Source organism: Globicephala melas, chromosome 11, assembly GCF_963455315.2.
Source record: "Globicephala melas chromosome 11, mGloMel1.2, whole genome shotgun sequence".
NCBI lineage: Eukaryota > Metazoa > Chordata > Mammalia > Artiodactyla > Delphinidae > Globicephala > Globicephala melas.
Genome location: NC_083324.2, coordinates 71,690,066 through 71,706,502, shown reverse-complemented (window position 1 = coordinate 71,706,502; position 16,437 = coordinate 71,690,066). Strand labels below are relative to the sequence as shown.

The following is a 16,437-nucleotide window of genomic DNA, read 5'->3' as shown; positions in this document are numbered from 1 at the left end:
CTGGGCCTCTCCTCAGCCTGGACACCAGATGGAGGTGGAGATGAGGGGAGGCAGCAGCGCAGAACAAACAGACCAAATTCACTGGACTTTATGAAAATACTGTTTAGACTCTCCAGACTCCCCAGGCAGCCCTCCTACAGCATGAACGGCAGGTCGATGTTCTTCTCGCCAGTGCCCACGTAGATGTAGCCATAGTTCTTGGTGCGAGGAGCGTGGTAGAAGGTGAGACCTGGCCAGAGCAGGCTGCGCAGCACCACCAGGGTGTTGCCTCTCTCCATCTGGATGCTCCAGGACCCTGAGGAGGAGCAGGAGGCAAGGCCTGGGCACTGTGGAGGCAGAGCCCTGCCGGCCATGCAGAGGCCCCAGGCTCCGGGCAGCCAGGCCCGAGCATTAAGGTCCAATGGGAAAAGGGAAGACAGTTTAATTATCCCGACACTTTACTCCTTCTGATTGCTTTTGAGCCGTTTCACTGCTCATTAAAACCACTTCCAGAGGGAGGGCAAAGGAAATGAAAAGAGGTAAAACTCAAAGCAGTCAGTTTTGTTCCTGTCAGCAAGTCTAGTGAAAGGTTGCGTGGGGGAGGAAGCTGAATCCACAGTGCACAGGCAGAGGGGAGCTGGGGCTGGGCTAGGAGAGGCTCCAGGCTCCCTCTCACCCTGCGCTAGGGGTGCTCACTGGTGGCCTTCAGTCCTGGTGCGCTTCACTGCTGTTTGCCATTTGCGCTCTCTTCCCCAGCCCAGAAGCCTCTGCTCTGAGATGGATGAGACCTGACCAGGCTCACATAGAAGTGGGGCCGTTTCAGGCCTCCCAGCTCAGTAGCCCTTTCTAGCAGCCGGTAGACTGGGAGCCATCCTTGGCTGCAGGGTACTTGAGCTGCAACTAATAAGCCTTTGTCTGTCCTGGGTTCTGCCCGGGTTTCTGCTCCCCAGACGGGAGCAGCCCAGCCTGGGGCTGAGCTGTGCAGCCGTGAGGACTTGGCGGGAAGGGCCTGATCCAGCTCCAGAACCAAGGGAGGGAGCCGTTGTGTGGGAGGAAGGAGCCTGGGAAAATCGCCTCTGGATGCAGATCTGGAACTTCTATTCCCCTGCGCACTGAGGCCTCTCCCGGCCCAGCCGCAGCTCTGCCCCAGGCCCTGCCAGAAAGGCAAATGCTTTGACGGTTTTGGTGCTGGACCAGCCAGTGATGCGCTGAGAACTGCGCCTAGGCCTTCATCAGCTGCCAGGTCAGCCCGGCTGCCTAGCTTCCACTGCCCCTCTGCCCCCAGGCCTCCTCCAGCCACAGCCCACCATGGTCACTCCACACCCAGCAGCCTCGGAGCTCAGGTCCCACCCTCCCACCCTGAATCCAAGAGACCTGACCACCAGGCACCCCTGGCTCTGATGGCAGCTCAGCCCTACTCAGGGTGCCAGCGCCTGCCCAGGTCAAAGCCAGAGCTTTTGGGGGGTGTGTAGGTCAGCTGGCCTTGGGCTGCTTAGGGAGAGGCCACCTGGAGGCCACCTCAGCACTGTGCAGTGGCCTGCACCGAGTGCCACCACCCATGCAGTGAGATGATGAAGCAGAAAGCAGTGTGGGCTTGACCCCGCTCCCCCAGGCCCGCTCAGTGCTGGCCAGACAGCATTAAGAAGAAAGGTGTTCCTGGGTTCCCAGAGCTCTGGGTGGGGCACTGCCTAGGTTGGGAATGGGGGCAGTATCTTTCCTGGTCAGAGAAGTGGAGAGTATTTCCCCTAGCTCGCAGCTTTCCTCTGCATATCTCCAACTCATAGACCTGCCCACAGAGTTCTAGAGGCCTTAAAGGCCTGTTGCTTTCCCAGTCACTCGTTTCAGAAGACAGATGGCCTAGGGGTAACCGGAGAGGGGGTGTGACAGAACAAAGTGTTCCCAGTGCACTGCATTCAGCGTCTGGCCAGAAGCACAGCCCCCCCCCCAGAAGACAGCCCCTGTTAGCCCCCCCTGCCAGTTCCCAGAGCATCGTCTGGGGTGTCCCTCCCCACCCTTGGAGACCAGGGCCACACAGCCCCCCTTGAACTGAAAAAGGTCAGGCTCTGCCCACCTGGGGAGGGCAGCTTGCAGCCAGATGCTGCCCTGGAGAAAGAACTGGAATCCTGGAGTCCCCCGGCCCAGACCACTGTCAGCAGTTCCCTGTTGCTGGCGCCTTGGCACACCCTGGGCAAGGGCTGGGTCCTGGCCTCCCCTGGCACCAGCCTGCCCACCTAGGGTTTGGCCACCGGGGGGCCCAGGCTCATCAGCAGGGGCTCTCCCCACCCCACCCAAGAGCAAAGAGAAACTGATGGGGATGCTAGAGAAATACATTGCTGCTTCCAGGGTGGGGGCCGGTGCTGAGCAGGCCCAGGGTGCCGGCCGAGTACAGGAGCGGCATGGGAAGTGGCCGGCCAGCCAATGACACTACCTCCTCCCTCCCTTGCATTCCTGTCACACTCCTTTCCTTGTCCCTGGCGCAGCTTGTCGCCCAGGAAACACACACTCAACATGCCAGGAGTCACGTAGTGTCTACCTGGGAAGCCAGGTGCTTGCTGTCACCTTCACCCACTTTTCTCACTGCAACTGCTGGAAAGGCTGGGCCCAGCCAGCCACCACTTGTGGGACTCCAGGGAAAGCAGCCTCCTGCGGCCCTGGTGTTTCCATTCACAGCCCCTGGTCTCTCCCAAGTCTCCCCAGACCTCCCCTCCGGTCCCCTGGCAACCACTCTTCTCCACAAGCGCTCTTCTTCGAGGGTGTGGTGGGAGGGATATAAGCTGGTAAATCAAGAATGGGCCCTCCTGCACCAGCAGGAAGTTCCAGGGCCTCACCCGCCTTGCCAATATGGAAACCTCCGGCTGGGGTAGGCTCCTCATAGTTACATTCTCCTGCCTGCCAGGAAGGAAGGCAGCAAAGCTCTGAGATTAAGTTTGAGGAGTAGAGTGGACCAGGCTGGGGTTCAGGGCTGTCCAGGGGCAGCAGATGGCTTAAACCGGTCCTCAGACCAGCACCACACAACTTGTCACACACACAGAAATGGCCATGGGCCCCTTCTCAGAGCAGCCACTCCCGTGACACCAGGGCCACAGTGCATGGGAAGGGGGTGGGGGCGGGGTGGGGAACCAGGCGGAAGAGTTCCCAGTCTTATTGATGAGCAAGGCCAGGCCCCCCGGTCCAGAAGACCGAGCACCTGTCACCCAGGCTTCCACAGGGCTGGAAGGGAGGTGCCACCTGCACACACCCCAAGAGAAGGCTGATCCCGGACACCGTGTTCCCCGGCCCTCTTCGATGCTGTCCCCCTGGTCCCCCGCTGCTTTCCAGGGAAGCAGGCCCCTTGCTGCCCTCTGCTGCCTGAACTGGGCATTGTGCTGGAGCCTCAGCGGCCCTGTGCTGAGCAGTTCCTGAGATCTGTCAGCTCCGGCCCAGAGTGGAGCAAGGAGAGGCGCTCTGCCCTCTACCCAGCTCGCTCTGCTTCCCAGGACACCTGCGACTTCGCTTGTGAGGCACCTTGTATTTTACTTTTCTGTTTCATTTGATCTTTCCAAACCTCTGTGAGGCAAAGATGGTGTCGTGTTCCCGGCGGCGTCTCTGGTGCCTGGTACATAGTAGCTGCTCAGTGGCTATTCTTTGCTGATAGAGTGGAAGATTAAGGAGCATTGAATGGCAAGAGTACTGCCTAGAAATCTGGCGTCCTGACCTGGTACTTCATGTGTCATCTGGCAAGAGCCCAAGCTCAGAGAACTCTTAGCTGTTGCCCTGTATCCACCAGGAGGATGGTTCCGCTCCCAAAGCCCTACTCCCACACAACTCCGCAGACCCCAAGGCACAGTTAGGAGGGCATTAGTGGCCCCAGGCAGGGCCAATCTAAGCCATACCTGCTCACAGATGACATGAAGTTCCCCTGAACAATTGCCTCAGACCCAGAAAGGAAACTGATCCTACCTGGGCAGAAAACACGGCTCCCAAATTCCACCCCTCCAGCCAGTGCTGGTGTCCCGGGGAACTCGGGGTTTTGGCCTCACTTAGCAGCCCAGCCATTCTGGCTGCTGTCTGCCTGATGGGGCAGCCTCCCAGCCGCTCCTTTTGCTCTTTCACTGGAAGATAAGGAAGGGAGTCTGGGAGCAAAGTCAGAGTGTCTGCTCTCCCCCGACCATCCACACTTTTACCCCCACACCATGGCCCCCATCAAGACATCATGAGAAAAAGCTGGGCCCGAATTCCTGGAGGCTTTCTGGTGTTGGCTCTGGGAGGAAGGGAGCTGGAGGCCCAGAAGCTGTGGAGTTTCCCAAGGTCAGGTCAGGAGCATCCCTCCCCTCAGGCCCACACACACAGGAGATGTCAGGAGCCCTCAGCCCCTAAGGCTCCAGGACTATGGCAAAGTGCGGGGGTGGACTGGGGTGTTGAATCATTGGTTGACGCTTCAGCCCTAAGGCCCACCATTAGGGCAAGAAGTCTAGGCGCAAGGGGGAGGAGGCGCTCTTGTGTTACCCCCCCCCCCCCCCCCCCCCCCGCCAGTCACCCAGCGCTGTGGAGGGAGTGCCTCATCCGCTGGCCCTGGAGCAGTCTGCTGCAGGTGAGAAGGCTGAGAAGTCAGCACCAGACAGAGCTTTCCAGCCACATACTGAATCAGGAAGGAGGGGCTGCTGCCGCCAGATTAGGGGCTCTAAGAGGACTTTTCTCCATCCACCATTCAGCCCATGGCGCCAGGTCCCACCACCAGTGTTCCTGGCTCCCTGTATCAACCAGGGATGTGCAGCCCCCTCCGGCCTTGCCAGGCGGGGAGCAAAGAATTGGAGGAGGGAGTCTGGGAAGTATGTCTGGTGGTTGAGAAATGCCCATCCCCAGTAAACCTTTTTCATCTCCCCCAGAGTTCCAGGACCCCCTTTTCCATGCTCAAGGAGGGTTCACTCTGGAGCCCCCATGTGGTAGAGGCCAGAGTAGCCACTCTTTGCTGGCAGTCCTTACCCACCTGGGACCCACGGCCCAGCCCCTGGGACACTGCAGTACCCCTGAAACAGCCTCCAGATCCCTGGCTTGCCCCTTTCCATCCATCCATGCACCACTGCCTTGTTATCACAGACCTGCTCACAAGCCACCAGCAGCTCCTACTGCCTTGGTCTACGTCTCCTACCCCTTGGCCTTCTAGGCTCTCCTAGGCCTGCCCAACCCACCTCTAAGGCCTTTTTGCTACCGACAACAAGATCAGTAATAATTATTAATTTTTACTTGAGTCCTTAATGTGTTAAGCACTATTATAAATGTTTTCTATATGTGTTAACTCATTTAATTCTCATAACAACCCAATGAGGTAGGAAGTATTATTCCCCTTTTACAAATTGAGGCACAAGGAAATTGAGGGACTTGCCTGAGGTCACCCAGCTAGTATGCAGTAGATTCAGGATTCCAACGCAGGCTTTCTGGTTCTAAAGCCCTTTCCTTTAACAACTACTGCCGTCCCACCCCTACCCTGAGTTCCAGCCCGACTGGGTTGCTCATTGCTCCTCAGAAGCGTTTCCCCTTAGTGGTGGGGGTGACTATTGTCCTGCCATTCCCAATGTCCACTTAAAATGAAACACCATCTACTTGACACCATAGTTAAGGCCAGAGCCTTGGAGTCTAATGCTCTAACACCTAACTATGTCCTTGGGTTTAACTCTCTGAGCCTCTGTTTCTTCATCTATAAAATGGGGGTAATAGTATCTACCTCATAGGTCAGCTGTGAAGATTAAAATGAGATAACGCATGGGAAGGACAGTACAATGTCTGGCACACGGTGAGCAGTGTCATTGCTTTTATGAGTAGTTACTAGTATCATTATCTTTGCCATCATCAACAACAGATCCCTCCAGTTCTCAGAACACCAAGCATGGGGAGGGAAAGAAGCAGGGGTGCTGAGTCAGTGCCTTGGGTCTGGCCCCCGAATGCCCAGAGCCTGGCACCTGTCCTGGGATGCAGCATCCAAGCAAGAACATCTTCCAAGGACATGCCCGTCTCTACTGGTGGACCCCAGGAAGGAAATGGGGTCTCTGTGACTCCACCAACTGCTGGCTGTATGCCTGGGCCAGGTGGGACCTGAAGCACAATAAGGCCTCTGGAGACCTCCCTGGTGGCACGGTGGTTAAGAATCCACCTACCAATGCAGGGGACAAGGGTTCAATCCCTGGACCGAGAAGATCCCACGTGCCGTGGAGCAACTAAACTCGTGCACCACAACTCCTAAGCCTGCGCTCTAGAGCCCACGAGCCACAACTACTGAGCCCGCGCACCTAGAGCCTGTGCTCTGCAGCAAGAGAAGCCGCCGCAATGAGAAGCCCACGCACCGCAACGGAGAGTAGCCCCCGCTCGCTGCAACTAGAGAAAGACCACACGCAGCAATGAAGACCCAACACAGCCAAATACTTTTTTTAAAAAGGCCTCTGAAGTTGTATGTTTTATGATTAAAAAGTACAACCACTTAACAGGAGGCAAATGTATAGAACTCATTTCCTTAGCAGGTGACCTCAGCAGGTCGGTCAGCACCCACTCACTGAGCACCAGCTGTGTGCCAAGCATTGGATCTAACCCTGAAACTAACCGTTGCGATGTATGTATGGCTAGTATTTTCAGGGGTGTTTTCAGAGATGTTTTGGGTCGGGGGGAGATTCCCAATTTGCCTCCATTCAAGATTGGTATGAAAATCAAAAGAAGCACTGAGAGACTTCCTGTCTGTGGAAGCACATGGAAGACAATCCTTTCAGCTGCAAACACTTACCAGCTGTTTACTAGGAGCTGAGCCCTGTATTGAGCCCTGGGGAAGCCCCATCCTCAAGGCCCCACAGTGAACCCCCAGTTCCCACCCAGGCCCTAGGTCCCACTCTTAGAGGAGAATGGCAGGTGGCACGGCCCACTGCTCTGACCTGGGGCAAATCCAATGTCCTCCAAGTAACAGGCTGTTACCTTTGGGGATGTCATGCTCCAAGGAGTCCATGAAGTCCAGGGAGGGGTCCAGGTCAGCCTTCTCAAGCAAGGTCTTGTTCTTCAGCTCAGCAGGCTCCCTGAAGTGGAAGTAGGAACTGAGCTTCTTGGCTTCAGACAAGGACAGTCCTACAAAAGGGGCAGCAGGTAGGAAGTGAAGGTCATTCCCAAACCCCACAGCCCCCTTCCTCTATGATTGGGGACCACGTGGAGGGGGTTGCAGAGGAGTCAGTCAGCTACTGACGGGGGACTGAAGGGTGAAAAGGGAGCAGGGTTCTCTCAGCCCGAACTTGGCTCAGATCCTGCAATGAGGACAGACCATGGAGGAGGAGGGTAGGAAAAAGCGGGGAGCCCAGCACCACACAAAGCCCCAGACCCAGGTGGCCAGATGCTCCCCCACCCTCAGGCATAAAAGAGTCAGGGTCCAGTGACTGGGTACCCCTGCCAGGCACAGATACCAGGTCATTGGGCACATCCTCCCAAGTGATGTGGCCACAGCTATTCTTTCTCTGAGAAAGTGGGCAGTCTCCCCTGGACTCCCAGGCACGTGTCCAACTATGCTCAAGAAGAGATGCCTTCTGGCCCTAAGAGATGCCTGAGAATTCACCTTCAAAGGTCCGATTGACACGGATGGGTCCAAAAGGGGTCTTAAAGAGGGCACCTCGGGGGATGACAGCCACAGCCTTGTCGATCTGGTCAATGATGGACACCAAGCGGGTCTCTTCCTTGATCTGGACCTGAGGAGACAGGAGACAAGCCACCCTGCCAGGGCACTGTGCCCAGTCACCCCTGGTGCAAGGGCCTCAGCATGACCATCTGATCTGGGTCACCACAGTGTAGATGCCAGGGCCATGGAAAATCACGATGGTGAGTCCTCGCCTTCCCGCCCTCCGTTCCTTTCTTAAATTGGTGATGAGTGCAATATTTAAAACTTAAAAAAAAAAAAAAAAAAGCAGTCGCTCTCATTTCATCCTTGGCCCCCTAATTGCCCTCACTGGGGGCAGACATCGTTAATGGTTTTTTATGTACCTTTGCAGAAACAAACCATTCTATCATATTTTAATGTTGCTTATTTTGCCTTTTTAAAATATAAAAGCTATCATGCTCACTGTAGACTATCTGGGTAATAGAGAAATATTTTATAATATACCTAAGAAAATGAAAACCACTCATAATCCCACCTTCTAAAGGTAATCGCTGATAACATATTGGTATACTTCCTTCTATTCTTTTTTTCTATGCCTATATTCAAAGGAAAATTAGAGTTACAGTTTATATAGTTTCATGCCCTGCCCTTTGACTTAACATTATTTCTCAAGCATCACCCCATACTATTTTTACGCAGATGAAATTTGGTTATAATCAATATCAAGGGCAGCCCTGAACAAAAGGACTTCATAGAGATGTTTGGGAAAAAGCAGCACTTGACAGGGAAAACATGTCACTGGGAGCCCCCAAAGTCACTCAACCACCTGTTTCCCACGGGCTGCTGACTAGAATTGATTACGAAGGAGGAGACTGAAACTAAATAAGTGTCTAGGCCAGGGGCTTTAAATATGTCACCTCATTTAATCTGCACAAGCCTGCAAAGTAAACATAATGATCCCAACTCTACAGAAAATAAAACTGAGGGGAGGTTAAGTTTGTCAGGCGGGCACGGGGTTGCAGCTGAAGCATCATAGACCTAGACCCAGAGTTTCGGCATCACCTGGGTTCCAGTGCAGAGGCTGGGTTTTGAATCCCAGGTTTCTCTAGTTTCAGAACTTGGGCTGGTTATTTTTTTACTGCACAATCCCATTTCTAGGAGTTGATCCTTCAAATCGAGTGCACGCATGGGACATGACGCATGCACAAGCTTATTCACTGTGGCATCGCTTGTCAGAGTGAAAACTTGGAAACCGACATTTCCATGAATGAGACGCCGGTTAAATATGGTACGTTCACACAATGGTAAAAAGAATGGAGAGGTTCTTCAAGGCACTGATGTAGAAAAATCTCCAAAATATATTGTTAGGAGAAAAAAGCAAGGTGCAGAACTGTGTGCATAACATGTTGCCATTTGTTTTGTTTTGTTTTTTAAGATAAAAAGAGAATATGTCGGAGTGAGGTATTGGCTGAGGTTTGTACTTGCATAAAATGTCTCTGGAAGCAGAGCTTCTCAAACTTAAATGCATATTTAAATCCCCTTGGAGGGACTTCCCTGGCGGCACAGTGGTTAAGAATCCGCCTGCCAATGCAGGGGACACAGGTTCGAGCCCTGGTCCAGGAAGATCCCCCATGCCGAGGAGCAACTAAGCCCGTGCTCCACAACTACCGATCCTGTGTGCTAGAGCCCACGAGCCACAACTACTGAGCCTGCACGCCTAGTGCCCATGCTCTACAGCAAGAGAAGCCACCGCAATGAGAAGCCCCCAATTGCCGCAACTAGAGAAAGCCCGCTTGCATTAACGAAGACCCAATGCGGCCAAAAATAAATAAATAAACTTATTTTAAAAATAATAAAAATTAAAAATAAATCCCCTTGGAACATGTTAAAATTCAGATCCTGATGCCAGCCCAAGAGTCTGCATTTCTAACTCCCAGGGCATGGTGATGCTTCTGATACAGACTGCACTTTGAGTGGCAAGACTTGGACACACACACACACACACACACACACACACACACACACACGCAACACGGTTATATTAATGACCCCCAGAAAGACGACCTGAGTGACTGGTGAATAGGGTAGGAGGGAAACTTTACTATATTCCTTTTTGTGAATTGTGAACCAAGTGAATGTATTACCTAGTACAATACACATTTATACAAAAATATAAGCACCTGCGCACACCCCTTGCCCCAGAGCAAAGCACACACCCCTTCTTCCCAGCCCCAGCCCCATAGCACGGCTCCCTCGAGAGCAGCCCAGCCACTTTAACACCCTGTCATCACTCAGGAGTGGTGTTACCCTGGGCAAGTCACTTAACCTCTCTATGTTTCAGTTTCCTCCTCTCTACCACCTGGAAAGTAAGGTACCAACTTCCCAGAGCTGTGAGGATGAAGCAATGGGACTGATACAGTGGCACAGGGCCTTACACACCCAGCACCCCAGGCCCAGCTCGCCCCAGTGGCAGTGATTATAAACGTTGTTTCTGCCGCAGTGTGCATTGGGCTGGGGTTTGGATGGCCCAGGTCCCTTTCATTTGGGTCCTCCTCCTCCTCTTGTCTTCACTCACCACTACTTCTTCTTCAAAGACCTTTTCGCCCTCATTCACCTTCTGCAGCTCGGTGTGTTCATACGCATGTGAGGGGTCCCCCATGAAGCGGCCCTTCACCACAGACGTCTGCATCTCCATCTCCTCTGTGGCAGGGGGCAGGAGGCTCCATTCCATGCAGTTCAGGCTGCCAACAACATCTCCATCACCCCGATTCTAACTCCCCTCTCACTCCAGCTTCCTGCCCCCGCCCCTTCTCAAGAGAGGTGAGGCCCAAGAAGAGCTGTTGGGAGTCATATCTTTCCCCTATGAAGCACTAAGTGCCTGTGGTGCACCCCACCCCACACGTGATGAAATTCAGCATGCCAAGATTCCAAGAGCTTCTTCCTAGATAGATATCTGGACTGTGAGGTCCTGAATGAGTTTCTGGAAGCTGAACTTTCCTCAGTTGCAGGTGCCTCTGCTCCTGTAGGCCCCAAATTCATGCTCAGCCTGCCTGCTGAGCTGACAGCATGGCCATCTCCCCCCACTTCTCAGGAAAGCCCAGCCCAGGCCCAAGAAGCTCTCCTCCTCCGAGGTCTTCCCTTCTTTCTCACATCCTGCCAGGAGGGGATATCCTCCCACTCCTCCCTCATCCATGTAAGGCCTGCGTCCCCAGCCTGCTCTCTGATCACGTTTCCTCCCTTCACTCTCCACTGGCTCCTTCACAACGTGAAAATGCCCCAGCTTTATAAAACAACAGCCCTCAAATCCATGCCCCTCTAGAAAATTCCCCTTTCCTGTCCCGCCCACTTCTTCCCCAATTCTGAATCATAAGCGAGAACAATTTGCTCTGTGGCAGGCCTTGCTCTCCCTCACTTTCACTCTCTGACCACTGCACCATGATTCTGCCCCTGGCACCCCAAGAAACTGCTCCAAAGAAGGTCATCCATGGGACCTAAAAGCCAACAAACGCGGGCTTCCCTGGTGGCGCAGTGGTTGAGAGTCCGCCTGCTGATGCAGGGGACACGGGTTCGTGCCCCGGTCCGGGAAGATTCCACATGCCACGGAGCGGCTGGGCCCGTGAGCCATGGCCGCTGAGCCTGCGCGTCCAGAGCCTGTGCTCCGCAACGGGAGAGGCCACAACAGTGAGAGGCCCGCGTATAGAAAAAAAAAAAAAAAAAAGCCAACAAACGCATCTCCATTTCTATCTCCTTTGACATCTCCCTTCTCCCTCCTCCAGTGCCTTAAGTACTTCCAAGGATCTATTCTCACTGCTCTTTTCTCTCCACAGTCTCACCTACCTGACCCCTAGAACGCCAGCTACTCCCTAGTTGACATCCAGAATCCAGCCACCTCTCACCACCTCCACTGCTTCCACCCTTGTCCAAGCCACCATCTACTCTTGCCCAGATATTGCAGTAGCTTCCTAACCGGTCTCCCCATGTCCATACCTGCTCCCCTTTCAGTCTAGTCCCCACCCCGCTGTTAAAATCTAAGCCAGATCGTGTCTCTGTGCAGAACCTTCCAGTGACTTCCCATTGAGCCAAGTCCTTACAGTGCCCCACAGGGCCCTGCACAATTGTCTCGGCCCCTCTCTGACCTCATGTCCTGCAATGGTCCCCCTCACTCACTCCTCTCTAGCCACACTAGCCTCTTCAGGGTTCCACACTACACTAAGCACACACCTGCCTCAGGGCCTTTGCACTTGCCTGGAATGCTTTTCCCTGAGATAAACACACAGCTTACTCTCTCAAGTTGCTTCAGGTCTCTTCTCAAATGTTACTATTTATAATAGTACCCCATCCTGTATTCTCTGTCTCCTTTAGCACCAATGCTAAGTGTATGCAGTATATGTGTATGTTTATTTATCGTCTGTCTCCCCTCCCCCACATACACACTAAAATGTAAACTCCATGAAGACAAGGACTTTGTCTCTTTTCGCAGTGGATTCCCCATGCCTAGATCAATGCCTGGCACATACTACGTGCCAAAGAAATAAAAACTGATTGGAATAGGGTGAGTCTCAAATCTCTATCTTCAGTCCAAATTTTTCTTCTGTACTCCAGATCTGTACTTTAATATGCCTCCTTACCACCCTGCCCCATAGGCACGTCACACCAAATTCACTAGGCCTTCCCTAGTACCTCCTGAATTCTCTCCCAGTGGGGGGCACCAGCACTTACCCAGCTGCCTAAGCTGAAAGGAAGGGTCAACCTTGACCTCCTCTTCACCTTTCCCCATTTAGTCACAAGTCCTGCCACTTCTACCACTTAAATCTTTCCAATCCCTCCCCTCTATTCCCTCAGCTACCTCCTCCTTTCAGTCCCCCTTCATCTGGACACTGCAACACACTTCCAAATGCTCACCCACTTCCAGACCATTCTACCCACTCAGGTCTGAGCAGGCTCTTCTTGACTAAAGGCCCTCAGTGGCTCCCCATAGCCTGTGGACAAAGTTCAAACCGCTTGGCCTCTCCATCCAGTTCAACATAACACCCTAGGCTGCCACTGCCATGTTTGTCTTCCCACTATTCTCCCAAAAAACCCAAAGCCAGCCCAAGCCAATAAGCTTGCAGTTGTTCCCTCTAACTGGCATGCCTGTCCCCGACACTTTCCTAGAGAACTCCAGATCATCTCTCAGATCTCAGTAATCTTATCTAATTACTCTCTAGGAGAATGTCCCACCCTGGCACCCCTTTGTGTACACCTCTGTCCCAGGTTTAAGACACTTTGTTGTAATTGCTGGGTTACCCATTGGTCTCCCTTCCTAGGATGTGAATAACTTGGAGATAGGGGTGAGTCTTAGCCATCTTTTTAACCCCAAGTCTAGCACAGGATACATCCAATCAATGTTGGATTGATGCATGGATAGATAAATGAAGTCTCCAACTTCCTGCAGCCTCAACGGAATGCTTGTAAGATGATGAGCTCCCCATCGTCGGGGGTAGTCAAAAAGAGGCTGGATGGTCCTGTATGGCACTTTCCAGGGAAATTTCTTCAGTTCTAAATCCCTTCTCTCCCATTCCACATTCGTTCACTACTTCCTAGAGTGCCTCCTGTGAGCCAACACCTCCACCAAAGATGCTTCAGGACCCACTTCCAAACAGCTCCCCACCCCCCTCAAGGCTTCTGACCCTTCTCCAAACTGGACTCTTTGAAAACGCAGGTCCACCACCTGACGTCTACTCTGGGTCTTCATTCTCCAGAAACTTTCACCTTGCCCAGCCTCCGTTCTTGCCACACGTCCATTGTAAACCCACCAAGTCTCTAAGTTTCTCTGGCGCCCCTCCCCACGTATCCTCCCAGGGAGGACCTCGCCCACTCGCTTCCTGGACCTCTCCCCTTTCGATCCTACCTCGCACCCACCCCTTCCTGGCCCTCGCTAGCCCCCGGCTCCTCAGTATCCCCCTGTGGCCTCAGCCAGCCCGGGCGCCGCCTCCACCTGTACAGGGTCTTGCGCGGTGCGAGCTGGTCCTCGCTCAGGCCCTGCGCGATGTAGTAATCGTCGACGAGGCCGAGGATGCGGCCCCAGAAAAGGACCCGATCGAAACGGTAGTCGCGTTTAACCAGCATAAGGGAAGTGAGCAGTGAGGCCCGACGGTCCGGGCTGAGGCCCTGCCCACTACCGGACGCCAGCTCCAGAGACAATAGGAGGCTCTCTTCGTCCATTCCTCCGGCGGCTCTGCTCAACGCCTGCCCCGTTGCTAGGAGAAGCCGGTGTCCACTGAGACCCAAAGCTCCGCCCTTCCATCCGACCGGAAGCGGGATTTCACGCACGCGACCTCCTGCAGCTCAACCTTCTAGGGCCTCCTGCCAGCCTTTCTTCCCATGGAGCCCTTCCGAAAAGCCTGGGGGTACACTAGCTCCCTCCCGCTTCCTTTCCCGAGTAAGTGTCTGGAGGTGTTCACTTGTCAGGGCAACGGCGTGGTCCCCCAAATAGGCAGGATACAGTCGATAGGTTGGAGGTCCAAATAAGCCAAATTCTGGGGATATTTTTGTTTTCCCTAAGCCCTTTCACACGGTCGACATTTACTGAGTCCTCACTGTATATGCAGTGGGGGTTTGGGAAGAAAAATGCAACAGCGACACTAGCTATATTATTTCACTCTAGTCGTGTCCTTTCTTGGCCTCAGAATTATCTATGCAGAAGAGAATTTGAGATCCTCTTGGCTCTAGGATACCAAGGCAATTAATCCCCCGCAAAGCCAGGTCTTACAAAGACCTAGGCAAGGTGATGGGGGGGGGCGGTGAAGTTCCCCAGTGGCCCAGTGGTTGGTTAGGACTCCCCGCTTTCACTGCCTGAACACCTGAGCCAATCCCTGGTGGGGGAATTAAGATCCCACTAGCCCTGCGGCACGGGTAGCTGGGGCCTAGGCAATGGGGCAAGGTATAGGGCCATACCTTGGGAAAGGAGGGTGCGAAGAGGGGTACAAAATGGGTGATTTTATAGACTACACTCTCCCATCAACATTTTCATTTACATTAACAACTACATGTTCCCTACCACCTACATTTACCTACCTCAAGCCCCACAACTGTTGCTTTTAGGCAAAAGTGGTGGCAACAGATGGAAGGCCAGAACCCCACTGAAGCTGGGGCTCTTCACTCCCTGGGCCAGATACTATTTCTTCACATCCATCTCTGGAGTGCCCAGCCAAGGTTGAGGTAAACAGGGACTTGCATAGTGGCGCAGTGGTTAAGGATCCGCCTGTCAATGCAGGGTACACGGGTTTGATCCCTGGTCCAGGAGGATCCCACATGCCAGAGAGCAACTAAGCCCGTGCGCCACAACTACTGAGCCTGCGCAATAGAGCCCGTGAGCCACAACTACTGAAGCCCGTGTGCCACAACTACTGAAGCCCGTGCACCTAGAGCCCATGCTCTGCAACACAGAAGGCCCCGCGATGAGAAGCCCGCACACCACAACGAGGAGTAGCCCTGCTCGCCACAACTAGAGAAAACCCGTGCTCAGCAACGAAGACCCAATGCAGCCAAAAATAAATAAATTTTTAAAAAGAGATAAACAGGTGCCTCAGCAGGCTTGTTGTCAGAGAAGGAGATGGGATTTATTGATAAAATTATTAACTGATATTTTAATTTCTGGATTCCTTTGGAGGACTCATGAAATCAGAATGACCTGTCCCCAATGCCAACCCGACAGAGAACTGTCTAAATTACCTGAATAATTACTTTGTTTTGATTGCCTAGACATTGTTTATGAAGGCTTTTAAAAGTAGTACTTGAGGGATCTGACTTGGCTTAATGTGTCTTACATCTCAAAACAATTTATAACTTGTTCAAAACTCTCCCTCCCTTTAGGCAGACCCCTTAGCCTGTCCCTTCCCAAGTGGGAGATATGGCCCTGCTCCTCTTCTGTAAGGTAATATCAGACACAAAACCAGCAAAGTCCAGCTGGTGGAATATGCTTCAAGTGGACACAGCACAGAAAAGATCTCAAACCTTTTGTTTGCATTGATTCCATACTTACTCCGCACCAATAAATGGCAGGTTCCATGTCACGAAACACAATCTGAAGCCAGAGACGGAAGTCCTGCTGCTTTCCAATTCTACCACCTTCAGTAGGGCAAACCCTGTTTAATTAGCTCAGAGTAAAATCACACAGGGTGTACAGCAGTGTAAAGCAGTGAGCCTCGAGCCAGCTGGACTGGGTTTGAATCCAGGTTTTGACACTTATGCAAGATATTCAAACTCATGAATCCAGGTTTCGACACTTATCTTATGCAAGTTATTCAACCTCCCCAATCTCCCCAAGCATCATCTATAAAACGGGGACTATAATATGAACTTTTCAAGGTTATTAGATTAGATAATGTATGTAAAGTGCTTAAAATCTACTATAAAATATAAACTATTTTCTTAAAATATAAAACATAAAACATTCTTCTTAAAACGTAAAAAATAGTATATATTGCCCCCATTTACACATACATACACACACACACACACTCTCAAACACACACCCCTATCTCCAACACCAGCAGGATGAGGATTCTGTCTTCAACTTGCTTCCAAGAAATAAGCAGGTGTTCGCAGAGACAAAGGGCCTCAGTGCTTAGTGGACAGGACAGCATCAGGCTGGAGAGGATAACAGTAAGGCTCAGGATGGCCAAGCCAGAAATGTAGCCGAGGAAGGACAGCCACAGGCAGGAGAGCAGGGTTTGCCTGAGGACAATACTGCCAACAGTAACTGCCGGCAGCCACCATGCAACTGCAATGGAGAGAGGCAGGGCAGAATTCCAGAAGGGACATCTGGCCTCAGGGAAGTGAGCCTGCAGGGCAGCCTTGGTGCCTTAGCCTACGGTTCA

The 16,437-nt window shown here is 52.7% G+C and overlaps 1 protein-coding gene across 3 annotated transcripts; it reads right to left on the bottom strand.

The window, feature by feature from the left end:
- Positions 1–87: 87 nt before the first annotated feature.
- Positions 88–14,879, bottom strand: RSPH9 (radial spoke head component 9). 3 transcript variants are annotated; one of them, XM_030870600.3, is made up of 5 exons: positions 13,554–14,315; positions 10,152–10,317; positions 7,538–7,667; positions 6,913–7,059; positions 88–295 (listed from the first exon to the last, which is right to left on the bottom strand). In XM_030870600.3, exons 1-5 carry the CDS (start codon positions 13,778–13,780, stop codon positions 135–137), a joined length of 831 nt encoding a protein of 276 aa, XP_030726460.1. In that variant the 5' UTR covers positions 13,781–14,315; the 3' UTR covers positions 88–134. The 3 variants fall into 3 exon arrangements, with proteins under 3 accessions (XP_030726460.1, XP_069902807.1, XP_069902806.1); XM_070046706.1 differs by lacking the exon at positions 88–295 and adding an exon at positions 4,505–6,048 and having other exon boundaries at positions 10,191–10,317; positions 13,554–14,879; XM_070046705.1 differs by lacking the exon at positions 88–295 and adding an exon at positions 4,505–6,048 and having other exon boundaries at positions 13,554–13,809.
- Positions 14,880–16,437: the final 1,558 nt, after the last annotated feature.